This window comes from Oenanthe melanoleuca, chromosome 4, assembly GCF_029582105.1.
Source record: "Oenanthe melanoleuca isolate GR-GAL-2019-014 chromosome 4, OMel1.0, whole genome shotgun sequence".
Classification (NCBI taxonomy): Eukaryota; Metazoa; Chordata; class Aves; order Passeriformes; family Muscicapidae; genus Oenanthe; species Oenanthe melanoleuca.
The window spans coordinates 68,648,819-68,668,541 of NC_079337.1; the positions used below are offsets into that span (position 1 = coordinate 68,648,819).

The following is a 19,723-nucleotide window of genomic DNA, read 5'->3' on the forward strand; positions in this document are numbered from 1 at the left end:
ATACATGATCAGGCTCTTGTTTAAAATCTCCTTAATCCTTCAGCTAATTAGAGCTGTAATTTAAGGAAAAAACCTCGAGGGATCTCGACAGCAGCAACGACCTGAGGGCAAACCCAAAGTGATGGTGCAACCTTCCCAAAATAGGCTGGGATTAACTTTGGGCTCAGCCTAGCTGATCCCTCCCAGCACCCACCCAGGGTGGGACCCCTTGGCTTGTAAAGGTCTTCTGAAATTTTTTACCTGCCAAGACCTGGTAAAAGACTATTTAAGAAATGCTAAAAACTAAGTTGTTTTCTGTATGTTAAAAAAAAATTAATTGTGTGGGGTGGGAGGAAAAGTGGTGGAAAGTTTTATTCTGAGTTTTTTTTTTTCCTTTATAGTTTCTAGCAATAAAGTTTCTCTTTGTACCATTTAAAGCTGATGCTGTTTTGCCTTGCTCCTAATCCCACCCCACAGCAGGAAAATCCCAAACTGGGTGTCTGGGGTTGCACTACAGGATGTGGAGAGCAACGTGAATTCTGTCCTTGATCTCCTGGCACACATTATCTGCTCATGGGCATCTTTAAACCAGCTGGGCAATCATCTTTATCTTCCCACAGCCCATCCTCCCTCCAGGAGATATCTCCTGTTCATGGCCACTGAGTCCCAGGGCATGACTGATAAAATTCCATCATCCCATGGGAGATGCTCCAGCCAGGGGAGCAGCCAAGCCTTTCCTACCCAGATAAAAACTGAGATTTGGGACACCAAGGAACCTTCTTCCCACTGGATCCCAGAGGAAAACCAGACCTTTGCACATCATCCCTGGAGCTTCAGAGGAAACTGCACCTTCTCCAGGAGCACTGCTCCAGCTGAACCACATCTGCCCCTGCAGGAGGATGCAGCCACCATTGAATGGGACTGTGCCAACACCCTGACTGACTGACGGGTGTCAGCTTGGATTCTGACTCTGGCAGGGCTGGGATTGTTCTGTGTAATACTGCATTGCTATTTTAATTTTCCTAGTCAAGAACTGTTATTCCTAATTCCCATCTCTTTGCCTGAGAGCCCCTTAATTTCATATTTATAATAATTTGGAGGGAGGGGGGTTCCATTCTCCATTTCAAAGAGAAGCTCCTGCCTTTCTTGGCACACACCTGTCCCCACCCCAGGTCTCTGGGACCCAGCCCTGCTCACCTTGAAGGTGGTGGTGCCGTAGAGTTTGGTGGTGTGGACGGTGTCGGGCAGCACGTTGGTGATGTGGGTGATGAACTCCTCCAGGAAGCGGCAGGATTTCTCCAGGTGGGTGGTGTTGATGATGATCTGCACCAGCTGGGGAGGCAAAGGAGGCTTTTTCCAGGGCTGCCAATTCCAGGGAATCCTGGCTGAGGCTGTGCAAACACCCCCCAGCCTCTCCCAAATCCAAGATAATTTTGGGGGGGAAGCATTTCCCATGACCACGATTTTTTTATTTCATGGAAGGACTTTCCTACATTGAGCTGTCACTCTCCAAAAGAAAAAAAAAAAAAAATAAAGCTGCCAGGACACATCAGGAAGCTCCTGGCTGCCACTGAACCTGAAAATTACCCCAAATTTGAGTGACATCACACGGATTGGAACAAAGGATTTGGCTCTGGCAGGTGTGGGGTGAGCAGAACAGGCTTTGGTGTCACTTCAGTGCTGGGGCTGTCTGGAGCCACCTCCCGTGCAGGAAGGGGTTGGGAACACTCCCAGCTCTGAGGGAGGTTGGATTCATCAGCAATTTCAGAGGGGCAGGAGCAGAAATTGCCAGGTGACACCATGGAGGTGCCAGCACTGGTGACATCAGACAGGTGGAGGTGACAGCCTGGGAGGCTCAGCCTGGACACTGGGGAGGAAAGGAGGCTCTGGAAGGGGCAGAATGGAACAGGGTGTCCAGAGAACAATCCAAGGCAGCAATGATTAAGTGAACAATTAATAACTCCTTGTTTAATAGCAGCACACAGAGGCCACACCTGTCCTGGGGACCCGTGGATTTACATGGATTAAAATCATCAGAAACCTGATTTTGTGCAGGGAAAAGGATGGAGCACTGGGAAGAAAATCCCAAATTGTGCTGAAACAACTCCAACACCTCCTGAAAACGAGGATTGCTCCCCCATTCCCTCACATTTCCCTCCTGGATCTCCTCTGGTCCTCCCTGAAGTCCTCAGACTTTAATTCATGTTTCTAACACACCCCAAAGTGCACAAAAATTCAAAAATTCACAACCAACAGCAAAGAAATCTATTTGATTTCCCACAATCCAAAGTTCTTTGATTTGTATAATGCTGGGCAGTGCTTTTGTTTTCCAGGAAAATATTTCATGGAATGCTCCAAACCAGCACCTCTAAAGGGGCTTGAAGGAATTCCAAGGGATCTCCTGCCCTGGAATCACAGAATCCTGGAATGGGTTGGATAGGATCTCAAAGAGGATTTAATTCTGACCCAAACACCTCCCACCATCCCAGGTGGATCCTTGGACATTCCCAGGGATCCAGGGGCAGCCACAGCAAATCTGGGAATTGCAGCCCAGGCAGGAATTCCTTCCCAGGATCCCAGCCCCATCTCCCCTTTCCCTGTGTCCTGTCCCCCCATTCCCAAATCCCACCTCTGTCAGCCCCACGTTTTTCCTCTTGATGACATTCTGTAAACAGTTGCTCAGGGTCCTGGTCAGCAGCAGGTTTGTGGATTTTCTGATCATGTCATCGACTTCTGTGGAGCTGTGAGGTAAAATTTAAAGAGGGATTTGAAGGATGCTCCATGGAATGAAAAATCACTGGGAATTCTCATCCTCCTTCCCTGCCTCACCCACTCACAGGAGCTGGAATTACACCAAAATTCACCAATTCAGGGCTTTTTCTCCCTGTTTCAGGGGGAAAGGGGGATGAACACCTGCAAATCCCACATTCCTCAGCCTCCCATCCCAGAGGGGCTGGTCCAGCCCGAGGAGGAGCCGCCCGTGGAATCAGCACAGCCCCACCCAAAAATGGGGATTTGTCTGGTCAGGGCCAGGGATGAGATCTCCAGTGGTGAAACCCCAAATCAAATCCCCCAAAATTCCCCTCCCAGCCCTTTCTGGGCTTCCAGAAAAAATGACAGAACCGTGGAATGGCTTGGGATGGAGAAAGAAAACTGGAAAAATTCCAAGAGTGAGTGAGGTCACAGGGAATGGGTTTAGGAGGACAAACCTCCAGTGATCCCTGGATTTCCACACAGGGGATCCTCAGCACAGCACAGCTCCCAGAATCCCAGAATCCCACAATGGGTTGGGATGGAAGAAATAATTCCCATCCCATTCCCACCCCATCCATGGCAGGGACACTCCCACTGTCCCAGGGGATCCAGCCTGGCCTTGGGCACTGCCAGGGATCCAGGGGCAGCCACAGCAAATCTGGGAATTCCAGCCCAGGCAGGAATTCCTTCCCAAGATCCCAGCCCCATCTCCCCTTTCCCAGTGGGAGCCATTCCCTGTGTCCTGTCCCTCCAGGCCTTGTCCCAAATTCCAGCTCTCCTGGAGCCCCTGCATCTCATCCTTCACCAATTCCCAAAGATATTCCCTGTTTTCCTATGGGAAATTCCACTGGGAAAAGCCACAGGATACTTTAAAAAACAACCTGATGAACTCAACTTGTAAAAAAGGCAAAAGTACTGAGGAGATAAAGGAAATTTGCAGAAAAATTCCCAACCCAAACCCAAGTCTTGGTGGATCAGAGCTGATCCATCTCATCCTTCACCAATTCCCAAAGATATTCCCTGTTTTCCTATAGGAAATTCCACTGGGAAAAGCAGCAGGATAATTTTAAAAACAACCTGATGGATTTGTAAAAAGCCCAAAGTGCTGAGGAGATAAAGGAAATTTGCAGAAAAATTCCCAACCCAAACCCAAGTCCTGGTGGATCAGAGCTGATCCACCTCATCTTTCACCAATTCCCAAAGATATTCCCTGTTTTCCAATGGGAAATTCCACTGGAAAATGCAACAGGATAACTTTAAAAACAACCTGATGAACTCAACTTGTAAAAAGCTCAAAGTGCTGAGCAGACAAAGGAAATTTGCAGAAAAATATTCCCAACCCAAACCCAAGTCTTGGTTAAAGCTGATCCAACTCCTCCTTCACCAATTCCCAAAGATATTCCCTATTTTCCAACGGGAAATTCCACTGGGAAAAGCCACTTTTGAAAACAACCTGATGGATTTGTAAAAAGCCCAAAGTGCTGAGCAGTTAAAGAAAAACCCAAACCCAAGTCTTGGTGGATCAGAGCTGATCCACCTCATCTTTCACCAATTCCCAAAGATATTCCCTGTTTTCCAATGGGAAATTCCACTGGAAAATGCAACAGGATAACTTTAAAAACAACCTGATGAACTCGTAAAAAGCCCAAAGTGCTGAGCAGACAAAGGAAATTTGCAGAAAAATATTCCCAACCCAAACCCAAGTCTTGGTTAAAGCTGATCCAACTCCTCCTTCACCAATTCCCAAAGATATTCCCTATTTTCCAACGGGAAATTCCACTGGGAAAAGCCACTTTTGAAAACAACCTGATGGATTTGCAAAAAGCCCAAAGTGCTGAGGAGATAAAGGAATTTTTCCTGCTCTAATCCAATTAACAGAGCCAATAACCAAAACTCCAAACTTCCCTGAAGTGAAACAACCCCACAAAAAGGAGAACCCTGCCATCCAACAGGCACAAGGAGCTGCTTTAACAAAATAATTAGGGGGAGGAAGAAAAAAAAAAAAAAAAAAAAAAAAAGATTGAAAAAAAAAAATAAAAAAAATAAAAAGAGAGCTCCATTTTCTGCCAGGGGCTGAGCTGTGCAGGAAAAGGCTTGAAGGGAACTGTCTGGGATAATGACAGCTCCTGTCCCAGATCCTGTGGCAGCTGTGCTGACCTCCAGCCCCTGTGAGTGACAGGCTGACCCCCAGCACTCCAGGGTGCTCCTAAATGACAAGGCCAGGGCAAAAAAAAAAAAACAAAAATTAAAAAAAAAATAAAAAGAAAGGGAAGAGAAAAGGGAACTGGCTGGTGGCTTTGTAGCCAAGCTGCCTAATAAAACCTAATTCAAGCTGTCAGGGTGAAATGAAGAAAGTGTCAAGAGGGGTTTGCAGAGAAATGTTCCAAATGTTTGGCTGCAAGAGGGGGAGAGGGGCTCCAAAGGGCTGGAAAACCCAGTGGGAAGAGGAATTTTAATGAGGGGTCTGGAGGGACCCACGGGGACCCCTCTGCTCCAAAAAAATCACCCAGGGATGGGGAAGGGCACAGAGCTCAGGGGAAACAGGATCCACCTGGAATGGGGCTGGGACTGTGAAAAATGGGAGTTTGGAACTTTCTGTGCTGTGAGAGCACCAGGGGAGCTCTGCCTGGGACCCAAAACCGTGGAGAAAACTCCCAAAATGGAGTGATAAAGATAAAATCACTGCTGAGGGGTTAGGAGAGAAGTGTGTCATGGCACAGGGGGGAAAATGTGGAATCTGGGGGTTTAGGATGCAGGGTGGAGGGATTTTCTTCCTTCTTGTCCTGCTGCTTCTTGGGTTTGGGTCACCAGGACTCCAAGTTCATCCAAATCCTTCTTTTTTCCAAGCTGGACATTCCCAGCTCTCCCAGAGCAGAGGGGCTCCAGAATCCTGGAATGGTTTGGTTTGGAAGTGACCTTAAATCCCACCCCATCCACAGGCAGGGACACTCCCACTGTCCCAGGTGGATCCAGCCTGTCCTGGGATCCAGGGGCAGCCCCAGCAAATCTGGGAATTGCAGCCCAGGCAGGAATTCCTTCCCAAGATCCCAGCCCCATCTCCCCTTTCCCAGTGGGAGCCATTCCCTGTGTCCTTTTCCCCAGTTCCAGCTCTCCTGGAGCCCCTCTGAGCATTCCCTGGAATTTTCCCTCCTCCAGGGGAACACTCCCAGAGCAGAGGAGCCCCAAAATCCTGGAATCACTTCCATGATCCCCTCTGGACTCTCTCCAGGACACGAAATTCCCCAAGGAGCTGAAACTCCCCCACCCCAATCCAGGTTTTGTCCAGCCAGGGAAGGGAAGGAGGGTGAAACCTCCCAGCCAAAATCTCATCCTGAATTCCTGAGCCAAGCCCCAGCTGGCAGCTCCTGGCACAGCCCATGGGGGAAAAGCATCAAAGCAGGGAGGGTAAACACAGGCAGCATTTTGGAGGCTTTAAAAAAAAAAAAAAAAAGGAAAAAAAAATCAGATTATTTGTATATAAACTCCCCTGTAGAAACAAGAACAACAAAAGCACGAAACCAGCAGCTGAAACTCGCTCCTGACCAAAAAAATCCAAACCTCAGAGGGCTCCTGACAGGATTTCCATGGAATTCCCAGTCCTGGGAGCAGGGATGTCCCAGCTGGGCCAGCAAAGCCTTTCTGCAGGGCCCACTGACTGACAGAAATGGAATTTTATATCAATTTTATATCAGTTTGATATCAGTTTGATATCAATCAATAAGGATGCAGAAACACAACCAGGAGTGGGGAATTTCCTGCAATCCAGGGCAGGATGGAGCTGGGATGGGGTAAAATGAGACAATTCCCAAAATTCCTTCCAACCCAAACCACGCTGGACCTGGAGCTGGAACTCCTGAAACTCAGAATTTTAGAATTTCTGTGCTGATCCTCAAGAAAAAAAACTGGTTTTGACTCAGTCAAAATATTCCAAAACTGAAGAACAGAACCGGAATCGCTGGTGGGTAGATGAAATAAAAGTGTGTAAAAAAATTAAAATTTAATGTTTTTTAAACATAACAATATATGGAAGGCAAAATGGAATTTTAGGGAATTTTCACCTTCCTCCCCATGGGTTTGAGAGATACTTTTGTAATTAAATAAAAAATTCCACATTACAGGTCACGAGTAATTAGTTGCTGGGTTAAAAATAAAAATAATTTAAGTGTTTGTTCTTAACTGGAGAGTTAAAAAACATTTAACCTGTTAGCTAGAAATGCTGTAACACTCACTGTGACAGAAATATTTTATATTCTATATTTTATATTTTATATTCTGTATTTTATATTTATATTTCATATTTCAAATTTCATATTTCATATTTCACATTTTATATTTTATATTTTATTTTACAGTTACATTTTCTATTTTCTATTTCATATTTACATTTTATATTTTATATTTTAAATTTCATTTCATATTTATATTTTATATTTCATATTTTATTTTATAGTTATATTTTCTATTTTTATTTCACATTTACATTTTATATTTTATATTTTAAATTTCATTTCATATTTCATATTTATGTTTTATATTTCATATTTTATATTAGATATTTTACATTTTATATTTTTATATGCTATATTTCATATTTCATATTTCATATTTTATGTTTTATATTTTACATTTTATATTTATTTTATATTTTACATTTTATATTTAAGTTTTATATTTTAGATTTTAGATTTTAGATTTCATATTTTATATTTCATATTTTATATTTCATATATTTTATATTTTATATTTTATATGTCATATTTCATATTTTATATATTTTATATTTCATATTTTACATTTTACATTTTATATTTTATATTTTATATCTTACAGGTAATATTTAATATTTAATATTTAATATTTAATATTTAATATTTGGCATTTTACCTTTCATATTTTATATTTTATATTTTATCTTTTATATGTCATATTTTATATTTCATATTTTATATGTCATATATTTTATATTTTATCTTTTATATGTCATATTTCATATTTTATATATTTTATATTTCATATTTTACATTTTACATTTTACATTTTACATTTTACATTTTACATTTTACATTTTATATTTTATATTTTATATTTTACAGTTCATATTTTATATTTTATATTCTATATTTCATATTTCATATTTATTTTTCATTTTACATTTCACATTTTATACATTTTATATATTTTATATATTTTATATATTTTATATATTTTATATATTTTACACCCTCCTGCCCACGCTCCCACCTGAGGTGCAGATCCTCGGAGAACTTGAGGCAGGCGTGGATGAACTCCTTGATCTGGCTGAAAACCCGGGGCACAAACTCTGAGAAGGGAAACTTCTTCGGGAAGGGTTGCTGGAAAAATAAAAATAAATAAAAATAAAAATAAAAATAAAAATAAAAATAAAAATAAAAATAAAAATAAAAATAAAAATAAAAATAAAAATAAATAAAAATAAAAATAAATAAAAATAAAAATAAAAATAAAAATAAAAATAAAAATAAAAATAAAAATAAAAATAAAAATAAAAATAAAAAAAATAAAAATAAAAATAAAAATATAAAAATAAAAATAAAAATAAAAATAAAAAAAAAATAAAAATAAAAATAAAAATAAAAATAAAAACAGGAGAGAGAATTCCAGAGGGAATTCTCCAGAGGGATTTAGGATATGGGATTTGGGATTTGGGATTTGGGATTTGGGATTTCGGATTCAGGATTTGGGATTCAGGATTCAGGATTGAATTTGGGATTTGGGATTTAGGATTTGGGATTCAGGATTTGGGATTTGGGATTTGGGATTTAGGATTTGGGATTCAGGATTTGGGATTTAGGATTTAGGATTTGGGATTTGGGATTTAGGATTTGGGATTCAGGATTTGGGATTTGGGATTTGGGATTTAGGATTTGGGATTTGGGATTTGGGATTTAGGATTTGGGATTTGGGATTCAGGATTTGGGATTTGGGATTTAGGATTTAGGATTTGGGATTAAGGATTTAGGATTTGGGATTTAGGGGACATCTGGACACACTTTGGATTTCCAAGCACAAGTTTGTGCCGAGGCCACGATCCACCACTTTTTTTGGGCTCTTTTTCTCTAAATATGAGATTAAACCAACAAAGGTCAATCCCAGGGTGCACAAAAAGGGAATAAATTGCCCATGGAAATGGATATTGGTACCAGAGCAGCCTGGGGGGAACACAACCCACACTCCCTCATCCACAGCAGAAATGCATCCCAATGTTTGTTCTTTCCCACTGTTTTATTTTCTCTTTTGTTGTTTATTTGGGTTGGGGGGTTGATTTGGGTTTTTTGTTTAATGTGAGGTTCTGCTGTCCCAGCAGCCAGGCCAGGCCACTCTCCCCATCCCAAAATTTACCTTTTCAAGTTCAGCATCCTGGAATGGGAACTGCCCAACGATTTTCTTATAAACTTCTTCATCTGGCACTGGGATGGGGCTGTAGTTATCTGAGTCAAGGATGTTTCTGGGAAAGGAAAAAGAAGAGTTCAGGAGACAACTGGGAGGGGGAAGTTTTCCTGCTGGCTCAGGATGTTCCCAGAGGTAAGGGGTGATCCCAAATTCCTGCAGCAGCACTTGGGGATATCCCAGAGCAGCCACAGTGAAGGAGTGAGGGCACAGAATCCTGGAATGGGTTGGGTGGGAATTTAAAATTCATCCATTCCCACCCATGGCAGGGACACTCCCACTGTCCCAGGTGGGTCCAACCTGGTCTTGAACATTCCCAGGGATCCAGAGGCAGCCACAGCAAATCTGGGAATTGCAGCCCAGGCAGGAATTCCTTCCCAAGATCCCAGCCCCATCTCCCCTTTCCCAGTGGGAGCCATTCCCTGTGTCCTGTCCCTCCAGGCCTTGTCCCAAATTCCAGCTCTCCTGGAGCCCCTTCAGGGACTCTGAGGATTCCCTGGATTTTTCCCTTCTCCAGGGGAACATTCCCAGCTCTCCCAGCCTGGAGTAATTTCCATGACTCTGGATTTATCCCAGCAGCTCCTTGGCAGGGCTGGCACTGGGTGAATTCCAGATTCCCTTCCCACCCAACCCATTCCACAATCCTCTAAGAAATCCCTCAAAAAATCCCACAGCTCCTCAGGAGAGGTGTCCCAGGTGGGATTTTTTTGGTTTTTTTTGGGATCCTCTCACCTGAAGACCCCAGCCCATTTCTTGAGCAGGGTCTCGCTGTACTGGTCCTGGATCTCCAGCAGCACCTCGAAGAGCTGGTTCACGGGGAAGCCGTAGCCCTGCAGGGCAGGAGGGGATGAGCACCCGCAGCACTGGGGGCTGTTCTCTGGCTTTATCAGGGGCCACATCTCCCCTGGCACCACCCCTGGTGCTGCTGGAGGCGTTTTGGGGGTGACTGAACCCCCTGAGAGCTGCCCAAGGGCTGGGAGAGCTGGACAAGGCTGGGTCCTTGCAGAGACCAACCCAGGCTGAGCCCAGACCCAGGAGGGGCTTGGCCAAGGCTGGGTCCTTGCACAGATCAACCCAGGCTGTGCCCAGGCCCAGAAATGACCCAGGAGGAGCTTGGCCAAGGCTGGGTCCTTGCAGAGACCAGCCCAGGCTGTGCCCAGGCCCAGGAGGGGCTTGGCCAGCCCAGCTGAGCCCCCAGAGCAGGGCAGGAGCAGCAGGAGCAGCAGGGGCAGCAGGGACAGCAGGGGCAGCAGGGGCAGCAGGGGCAGCAGGGGCAGCAGGGGCAGGAGGGGCAGCAGGAGGAGCAGGGGCAGCAGGAGCAGCAGGAGGAGCAGGGGCAGCAGGAGCAGCAGGGGCAGCAGGAGCAGCAGGAGGAGCAGGGGCAGCAGGAGCAGCAGGAGGAGCAGGAGCAGCAGGAGCAGCAGGAGCAGCAGGGGCAGCAGGAGCAGCAGGAGGAGCAGGGGCAGCAGGAGCAGCAGGAGCAGCAGAAGCAGCAGGGGCAGCAGGGGCAGCAGGGGCAGCAGGGGCAGCAGGGGCAGGAGGGGCAGCAGGAGCAGCAGGGGCAGCAGGAGCAGCAGGAGGAGCAGGGGCAGCAGGAGCAGCAGGAGCAGCAGAAGCAGCAGGGGCAGCAGGGGCAGCAGGGGCAGCAGGGGCAGCAGGAGAAGCAGGGGCAGTAAAGGCAGCAGGGGCAGCAGGAGCAGCAGGAGCAGCAGGGGCAGCAGGAGGAGCAGCAGGAGCAGCAGCAGCAGGAGCAGCAGGAGCAGCAGGAGCAGCAGGAGCAGCAGGAGCAGCAGGGGCAGCAGGAGCAGCAGGGGCAGCAGGGGCAGCAGGAGCAGCAGGGGCAGCAGGGGCAGCAGGAGGAGCAGCAGGAGCAGCAGGGGCAGCAGGAGCAGCAGGAGCAGCAGGGGCAGCAGGAGCAGCAGGGGCAGCAGGGGCAGCAGGAGCAGCAGGAGCAGCAGGAGCAGCAGCAGGGGCAGCAGGGGCAGCAGGAGCAGCAGGGGCAGCAGCAGGGGCAGCAGGAGCAGCAGGAGCAGCAGGGGCAGCAGGGGCAGCAGGAGCAGCAGCAGGGGCAGCAGGAGGAGCAGCAGGAGGAGCAGCAGGGGCAGCAGGAGCAGCAGGGGCAGCAGGGGCAGCAGGAGCAGCAGGAGCAGCAGCAGGGGCAGCAGGGGCAGCAGGAGCAGCAGGGGCAGCAGGAGCAGCAGGGGCAGCAGGAGCAGCAGGAGCAGCAGGGGCAGCAGGGGCAGCAGGAGCAGCAGGAGCAGCAGGAGCAGCAGGGGCAGCAGGAGCAGCAGGGGCAGCAGGGGCAGGGGCAGCAGGGGCAGCAGGGGCAGCAGGAGCAGCAGGGGCAGCAGGGGCAGCAGGGGCAGCAGGAGGAGCAGCAGGGGCAGCAGCAGGAGCAGCAGGGGCAGCAGGAGCAGGGGCAGCAGGGGCAGCAGCAGCAGGAGCAGCAGGGGCAGCAGGAGCAGCAGGGGCAGCAGGAGGAGCAGCAAAGGGAGCAGCAGCAGCAGGGGCAGCAGCAGCAGGAGCAGCAGCAGCAGGGGCAGCAGGGGCAGCAGCAGCAGCAGGAGAAGCAGGAGGAGCAGCAGGAGCAGCAGCAGGGGCAGCAGGGGCAGCAGGAGCAGCAGGGCCCCCGTACCTGCAGCGTGTCGGCGAAGAGCACGATGAGATTCTTGAGGTCCAACACCAGGCTGGGGTCAGAGCAGTAGGACTGGAGGGGAGGGAGAGAGGAGAGCAGAGCTCTGAGAGGCTGGCACAGCACAGAGCCCAGCCCTGAGCCCTGCTCTGCTGGAAACTGGGGAGCAGCAGCTTCACCCCCAGCCCAGCAGGGCAGGGAGGGCTGGGCTGGGGTCTGGGGCTGCAAATGTGAATTCTGTCCCAGCTGGGTGGGGCAGTGCCCCTGATCTCCTGGCACACATTATCTGCTCATGGGCCATCTTTAAACCAGCTGGGCAATCATCTTTATCTTCCCACAGCCCATCCTCCCTCCAGGAGATATCTCCTGTTCATGGCCACTGAGTCCCAGGGCATGACTGATAAAATTCCATCATCCCACTGGGAGATGCTCCAGCCAGGGGAGCAGCCAAGCCTTTCCTACCCAGATAAAAACTGAGATTTGGGACACCAAGGAACCTTCTTCCCACTGGATTCCAGAGGAAAACCAGACCTTTGCACATCATCCCTGCACCTTCAGAGGAAACTGCACCTTCTCCAGGAGCACTGCTCCAGCTGAACCACATCTGCCCCTGCAGGAGGATGCAGCCACCATTGAATGGGACTGTGCCAACACCCTGACTGACTGACGGGTGTCAGCTTGGATTCTGACTCTGGCAGGGCTGGGATTGTTCTGTGTAATACTGCATTGCTATTTTAATTTTCCTGGTAAAGAACTGTTATTCCTAATTCCCATCTCTTTGCCTGAGAGCCCCTTCATTTCAGATTTATAATAATTTGGAGGGAGGGGGTTTACATTCTGCATTTCAAAGAGAAGCTCCTGCCTTTATTGGCACACACCTGTCCCCACACCAGGTGAAGGTGTCCCCGCTCCCAGTGCTGCTCTCCAGGCTGGAAAAGCCTTTGGGCTGCCCCAGAAATGGCTGAGACGTGTCCAAAATGGCCCAGGAGCTGCTGGGCAGCAAGAGGAGCTGCATCCCTCATTTAATATTTACTGTGTTGTGTCTGATGGTAATGAAGCATCTCAGGCAAACATCCCCGGCCAGAAAACACACCAGGCTCCAGCTCAGTGGAGGATTCACCTGCTCCAAACCCCCAGTGTCCCCAGAGCCACCCCAGCACCCCCAGGAGCAGCCCAAAAATCCTGAAAAACGCCAGGTTTGAGACAGAGCCTGCCCAAATATAGAATCAGGCTGGAAGGAGAGAGGGATTTAGAGCTGGAAACTCCAGGAGGAGCAGCTCCATCAATCAGCAGGAAGGACTGGGAGACACAGGTTTTCCATCTCCCTGTCCAAAAAGGAGAGTCAGGAAGAAAGATCATGCCCTGAAGCAGCACAAGTGATTAAAGATATCCCTGTCTGCAAGGAGGAAAATCCAGGGATAAATTTGTCTGCCTTGGAAAAATCCAAAGAACCTCAGCAAGGTGAGACCCTGCTCAAATCCCAGTTTGGGATGAACTGGTTGAACTGGGAGTGTTCCCAGCAAAGGGGGGTTGGGAAATCAGGGAATGTTTTGTGATTGCTGAAAAAGCCTCCCCTGTTCTGGCACCGCTTGAAATGACCTGCGTGGCAACAAAGCTGGGAACACCAAAAAATAAAAACACAAAAAAACCAGAAACAGGGCCTGGCTCAGCCCCCTGCTTCCAGCTCAGAGAAAATCCCACTTGAAATGAAAATAAACACGAGTTTAGCTCAGCAGGGGCTTGGTGTTCAGAACAGGAGCTCAGGGGGAAGGAGGCAACTTGCCATCACCTTATTTTGGGGATTTTTCCCAGATTTTCCCATATTTTCACCCAAGGTGCTCCTCTGTCTAGATTTGGGTTTTCTGCTCATTTTTCTGCCCATTTTTCAGCCCCTTTTCAACCCGTTTTCAGCCCTTTTGCAACCCATTTTCAGCCCATATTTCAACTATGAAATTTAAGAAATCAAGATGATCTTTCCAACTCAAACCACTCTGGGATTCTCTGATTCTGTATCAAACTTTATTGTGTCAAAAAGATGCTTTTTCCCCCTTGGTTTTTTGGGATTTTTCCCATATTTTCCCATATTTTCCCATATTTTCACCCAAGGTGCTCCCCTGTGTAGATTTGGGTTTTCTCCTCATTTTTCTGCCCATTTTCAGCCCATTTCCCAGCCATGAAATTTAAGAAATCAAGATGATCTTTAAGGTCCCTTCCAACCCAAACCACCCTGGGATTCTCTGATTCTGCATCCAACTTCAGCATGTCAAAAAATTGCTTTGGGATTTTTTCCCATATTTTCCCATATTTTCACCCAAGGTTCTCTTGGGGTTCGGTTCACTCTCTCCTTGGATTTGTTTTTTCTGCCCATTTTTCAACCATGAAATTTAAGAAATCAAAATGATCTTTCCAACCCAAACCTCTCTGGGATTCTCTGATTCTGTATCAAAATTCAGTGTCCCAAAAAGATGCTTTTCCCTCCATTTTTTTGGGATTTTTCCCATATTTTTACCTAAGATGCTCTTGGTTCTCTCCCTCTGGATTTGGTTTTTCTGTCCATTTCTCAACCATGAAATTTAAAAAATCAAAATGATCTTTCCAACCCAAACCATCCCAGGATTCTCTGACTCTGTATCAAACTTCATTGTGTCAAAAAAATGCTTTTCCCCCTTGATTTTTTGGGATTTTCTCCATATTTTCCCATATTTTCACCCAAGGAGCTCCTCTGTCTAGATTTGGGTTTTCTGCTCATTTTCTGCCCATTTTTCAACATGAAATTTAAGAAATCAAAATGATCTTTCCAACCCAAACCTCTCTGGGATTCTCTGATTCTGTATCAAACTTCATTGTGTCAAAAAAATGCTTTTCCCCCCAGTTTTTTGGGATTTTTCCCAGATTTTTACCTAAGGTTCTCTCCCTCTGGATTTGTTTTTTCAGCCCATTTTCAGCCCATTTTTCAACCATGAAATTTAAGAAATCATCTTTCCAAACCACTCTGTGATTCTCTCATTCTCTATCAAACAAGGTCCCATTTCATTGTGCCAAAAATATGCTTTTCCCCTCTATTTTTTTGGGGGGGAAAAAAAAATCAACATTTTATAATTTTTAACTGAATCACACACGAAATAACAACAAAAACACAAAAACCACAGTTTTACTCTTCAAAACACCGAGTTTGGTGGGGGGGAAACGCACTAAAAAAAAAAATAGAGAAAATAATTTTCTGCGTGTCTGCGTCACTCATTGGAAAAAAGGGGAAAACAAAGAGGGGGAAAAAAATAAAAAAATGAGAATTAGAGCGTGTCAAGCAACAGCTGGGCTGGGCTGTACTCACGGAGTGAGTCCTGAGGGCAGCGATGGTTTTGGACAGAGCCATCTCCCACAGCTCATCAACGTAGGCGCGAGTCACCAGCGCCCGCGTGGTGTGCAGGATGTGATCCTCCACCACGAAAAACCTGCAGGGACGGAAAAATGGGATTTTGGGGGGTTTGAGGGGGAGGAATGGGAGAGGAATGGGGATTTTGGGGATCCGAGCACAAAAAACAGAAAAAAAATTGAATTTTGGGGATGTGAGCACAAAAAAAGAGAGAAAAAAATCTGAATTTTGGGGGTTTGAGTAGAAAAAAAAGAGAGAAAAATGTTAATTTTGGGGGTTTGAGTAGAAAAAAAGAGAGAAATGTGAATTTTGGGGGTTTGAGCAGAAAAAATGGGAGAGAAATGTGAATTTTGGGGATCCGAGCACAAAAAACAGAAAAAATTCTGAAGTTTGGGGGTTTGAGCAGAAAAAAAGAGAGAAAAATGTGAATTTTGGGGGTTTGAGTAGAATAAAAGAGAGAGAAAAATGTGAATTTTTGGGGATCCAAGCAGAACAAAAGAAAGAAATGTGAATTTTGGGGGTTTGAGCTCAAATAAAGAGAGAAATGTGGATTTTGGGGATCCGAGCACAAAAAACAGAAAAAAAATTTGAATTTTGGGGATGTGAACACAAAAAAGAGAGAAAAATGTAAATTTTGGGGATCTCGGCACAAAAAAAGAGAAAAAAATCTGAACACAAAAAAAGAGAGAAAAATGTGAATTTTGGGGGTTCGAGCAGAAAAAATGGGAGAGAAATGTGGATTTTGGGGGTTTGGGGAGAAAAAATGGGAGAGAAATGTGGATTTTGGGGGTTTGAGGAGAAAAAAAGAGAGAAAATTCTGAATTTGGGGGATGTGAACACAAAAAAAAGAAAAAAATCTGAATTTTGGGGGTTTGAGCAGAAAAAAAAGAGAGAAAAATGTGAATTTTGGGGGGTTTGAGCACAAAAAAAGAGAGAAATGTGAATTTTGGGGGTTTGAGCACAAAAAAAGAGAGAAATGTGAATTTTGGGGGTTTGGGCGAAAAAAATGGGAGAGAAATGTGGATTTTGGGGGTTTGAGTAGAATAAAAAGAGAGAAAAATCTGAATTTTGGGGATTTCAACGTAAAAAAACAGAAAAAATTCTGAATTTTGGGGATCCGAGCAGAAAAAAAACAGAAAAAATCTGAACACAAAAAAACAGAGAGAAATGTGAATTTTGGGGGTTTGAGTAGAAAAAATGGGAGAGAAAAATGTGAATTTTGGGGATTTGAGCACAAAAAAAGAGAGAAATGTGAATTTTGGGGGTTCGAGCAGAAAAAATGGGAGAGAAATGTGGATTTTGGGGATTTAAGCAGAAAAAACCAGAAAAAATCTGAATTTTGGGGACAGAAAAAAAACAGAAAAAAATCTGGACACAAAAAACGAGAGAAAAATGTGAATTTTGGGGGTTTGAGTAGAAAAAAGGAGAGAAAAATTTGAATTTTGGGGATGTGAGCACAAAAAAAGAGAGAAAAATGTGAATTTTGGGGGTTTGAGCAGAAAAAACAGAAAAAAAATTGAATTTTGGGGATGTGAGCACAAAAAAGAGAGAAAAATGTGAATTTTGGGGGTTTGAGTAGAAAAAAAGAGAGAAAAATGTGAATTTTGGGGATTTGAATGTAAAAAAAACAGAAAAAATTCTGAATTTTGGGGGTCCAAGCAGAAAAAAACCAGAAAAAAATCTGAACACAAAAAAACAGAGAAAAATCTGAATTTTGGGGGTTTGAGCAGAAAAAACAGAAAAAAAAATTGAATTTTGGGGATGTGAGCACAAAAAAAGAGAGAAAAATGTGAATTTTGGGGATATGAACAGAAAAAAGAGAGAAAACCTGAATTTCAGAGATGTGTGAACAAAAAAAAAAAAACCAAAAAAAATCTAAACACAAAATAACAGAAAAAAATCTGAATTTTGGGGATCTGAGCAGAAAAAAACAGAGAAAAATGTGAATTTTGGGGATCTGAACACAAAAAAAAACAGAAAAAAAATTCGAAATTTCAGGGGTCTGAAATGTTTTATCTGCAGGGAAAAATGTTTTAAATAAAGAGGAAAAAAATGTTTTAAATGCAGAGAAAAATATTTTATCTGCTGGGAAATCCTCTCCCACCATTTCCAGACAATCAGTTCTCTCCAATCTCCAATTCTGATGCTCCAAAAATTCCCAAAAATTCTCAGGAATTCCCAGGAATTTCCAGAAATTCCCAAAATTTCCCAGAAATGCTCAAAACCTCCCAGAATTTCCTAGAAATTCCCCAAAATTCCCAATAACTCCCAGGAACTCCCAGAAATTCACAAAAATTCCCCGAAATTCCCAGAAATTTCCAGGAAATTCCCCAAAATCCGCAGAAAATTCCCAGAAACTCCCAGAAATTCCAAAAAAATTCCGAGAAATTCCCAAAAACTCCCAAAAATTCTCAGAAATTCCCAGAAATGTTCAGAAAATTCCCAAAAATTCTCGGGAATTCAAAAAAATTCCCAGAAATTCCCAAAAATTCTCAGAAATTCCCTGGAATTCCCAGAAAATTCCCCCAAATCCCAAGGGAATTCCAGAAAATTCCCCAAGAATTCCCAAAAATTTCCAGGAATTCCCAGAAAATTCCCAAAAAATCCCCATGAAATTCCAAAAAATTCCCAGAAAATTCCCAAAAATTCCCAGGAATTCCAAGAAGTTCCCATAAAATTCCTAAAAATCCTCAGGAAATTCCCAGAAATCCCTAGAAATTCTCAGAAATTTCCAGGAAATTCTCAAAAATTCCGAAAAATTCCCCAAGAATTCCCAAAAATTCCCAGAAAATTTCCAAAAAATCCCCATGAAATTCCAAAAAATTCCAGGAAAATTCCCAAAATTTCTAGGAAATTCCCAAAAATTCCCAGGAATTCCCAGAAATCCCTAGAAATTCCCAGAAATTTCCAGGAAATTCTCAAAAATTCCCATAAATTCCTAGAAATTCCCAAAATTCCCCCAAATTCCAGAAAACTCCCAGAAATTCCCAGGAAATTCTCAAAAAATCCCCCAAAATTTCCTAGAAATTCCCCAAAATTCCAAGAAAATTCCCAGAAAATTCCCAGAAATTTCCTAGAAATTCCCAAAAATTCCAGGAAATTCCCAAAAATTCCCAGGAATTCCCAGAAATTCCCAGGAAATTCTCAAAAAATCCCCCAAAATTTCCTAGAAATTCCCCAAAATTCCAAGAAAATTCCCAGAAAATTCCCAGAAATTTCCTAGAAATTCCCAAAAATTCCAGAAAATTCCCAAAAATTCCCAAAAAAATTCCAAAAATTCAAAAAGATTCCCCAAGAATTCCCAAAAATTCCCAGAAAATTTCCAAAAAATCCTCATGAAATTCCAGAAAATTCCAAAAAAAATCCCAAAAATTTCCTAGAAATTCCCAAAAATTCCCAAAAATTCCCAAAATCCCCAGGAATTCCCGGGCTGCTGGAGCAGGTCCCTCCCCTCTCCCCACAGCAAAGAGAAGAAAATTCACTTAAAATCCTCCAATTAAAAACTTTTTTTTTTTTCCTTTTTTTTTCTTTTTTTTTCCACTTTTCCCTCCTCTCCCAAATTTTTTTTTGTTGTTTTTTTGTTTTTTTTGGCTCCTCCTCAGCCCAGCCCAGCCAATTTTAGGTGTAGAAAAGGAACAACCTACCCCACAATTTGATTGAAATATTTCCTGTAGCCATCTAAGGTTTCGTGCTGGGACAAAAAGAGAAGGGACAGAGGTTAAAAATTCATTTTTTTAAAAAAAAAACTCAATTTTTTGGGCTGGAATTGCCCAGACTGACCATGTTGGAGGGAGGCTGCAGCACCAGCCGGGCTTGTTTTCTCCTCTGCTTCCTGTAGTAACTCTCAAAAGTCTCCCTGGCTCCCTGAAAAACAGAAAAAAAAAAATTATTGCAGCCAAAAAAATAAATTTTGGAATTGCTGAGGTTGGAAAATATCACAGAGTGCAGCCCCAAGGGATGGGAAATCCAAAATTTTCCAATTCCTGATCCTTTTTCCAAGGAGAAATTCCCCAATTTCCACCCTCTGCTCCTGTTCCCAAATCCCAAATCCCACCTGGCTCCTCCCACTGTTCAGATTTTCCAGATTTTTCACCCAAAAGTGAAAAAAAAATAAAAAATTTTGGGGTTCTCTGCTTCTGGATTTGGATTTTTCAACCCATTTTCAACCATGAAATTTAAGAGATCAAGGTGATTTTTCTAACCCAAACCACCCTGGAATTCTCTGATTTTGTATCAAATTTCATTGTGCCAAAAAAATGCTTTTCACCCTGATTTTTGGGAATTTTTTCCCAGATTTTCCCAGATTTTCACCCAAAAGTGAAAAAAAAATAAAAATTTTGGGGTTCTCTGCCTCTGGATTTGGGTTTTCTGCTCATTTCTCAACCATGAAATTTAAGAAATCAAAATTATATTTCCAACCCAAACCATCCTGGAATTCCCTGATTCTGTATCAAAATTCATTGTGCCAAAAACATGATTTTCCCCCCAGTTTTTTGGGATTTTTCCCAGTTTTTCCCAGATTTTCACCCAAAATTCTCTTGGAGTTTTCTGCCTCTGGA

At 44.1% G+C, this 19,723-nt stretch overlaps 1 protein-coding gene across 1 annotated transcript in view; it reads right to left on the reverse strand.

The window, feature by feature from the left end:
* EXOC6B (exocyst complex component 6B) overlaps positions 1-19,723 on the reverse strand; it is a 271,894-nt gene that overhangs the window by 111,317 nt on the left and 140,854 nt on the right. Inside the window, exons 9-17 of the mRNA XM_056489697.1 lie at positions 18,945-19,028; positions 18,809-18,855; positions 15,123-15,243; positions 11,795-11,866; positions 9,892-9,989; positions 9,112-9,217; positions 7,975-8,084; positions 2,609-2,720; positions 1,177-1,311 (exon numbers count right to left, since the gene is read on the reverse strand). Of these exons, the coding sequence (XP_056345672.1) occupies positions 1,177-1,311; positions 2,609-2,720; positions 7,975-8,084; positions 9,112-9,217; positions 9,892-9,989; positions 11,795-11,866; positions 15,123-15,243; positions 18,809-18,855; positions 18,945-19,028 (885 nt within the window). The remainder of the gene's footprint in view (positions 1-1,176; positions 1,312-2,608; positions 2,721-7,974; positions 8,085-9,111; positions 9,218-9,891; positions 9,990-11,794; positions 11,867-15,122; positions 15,244-18,808; positions 18,856-18,944; positions 19,029-19,723) is intronic.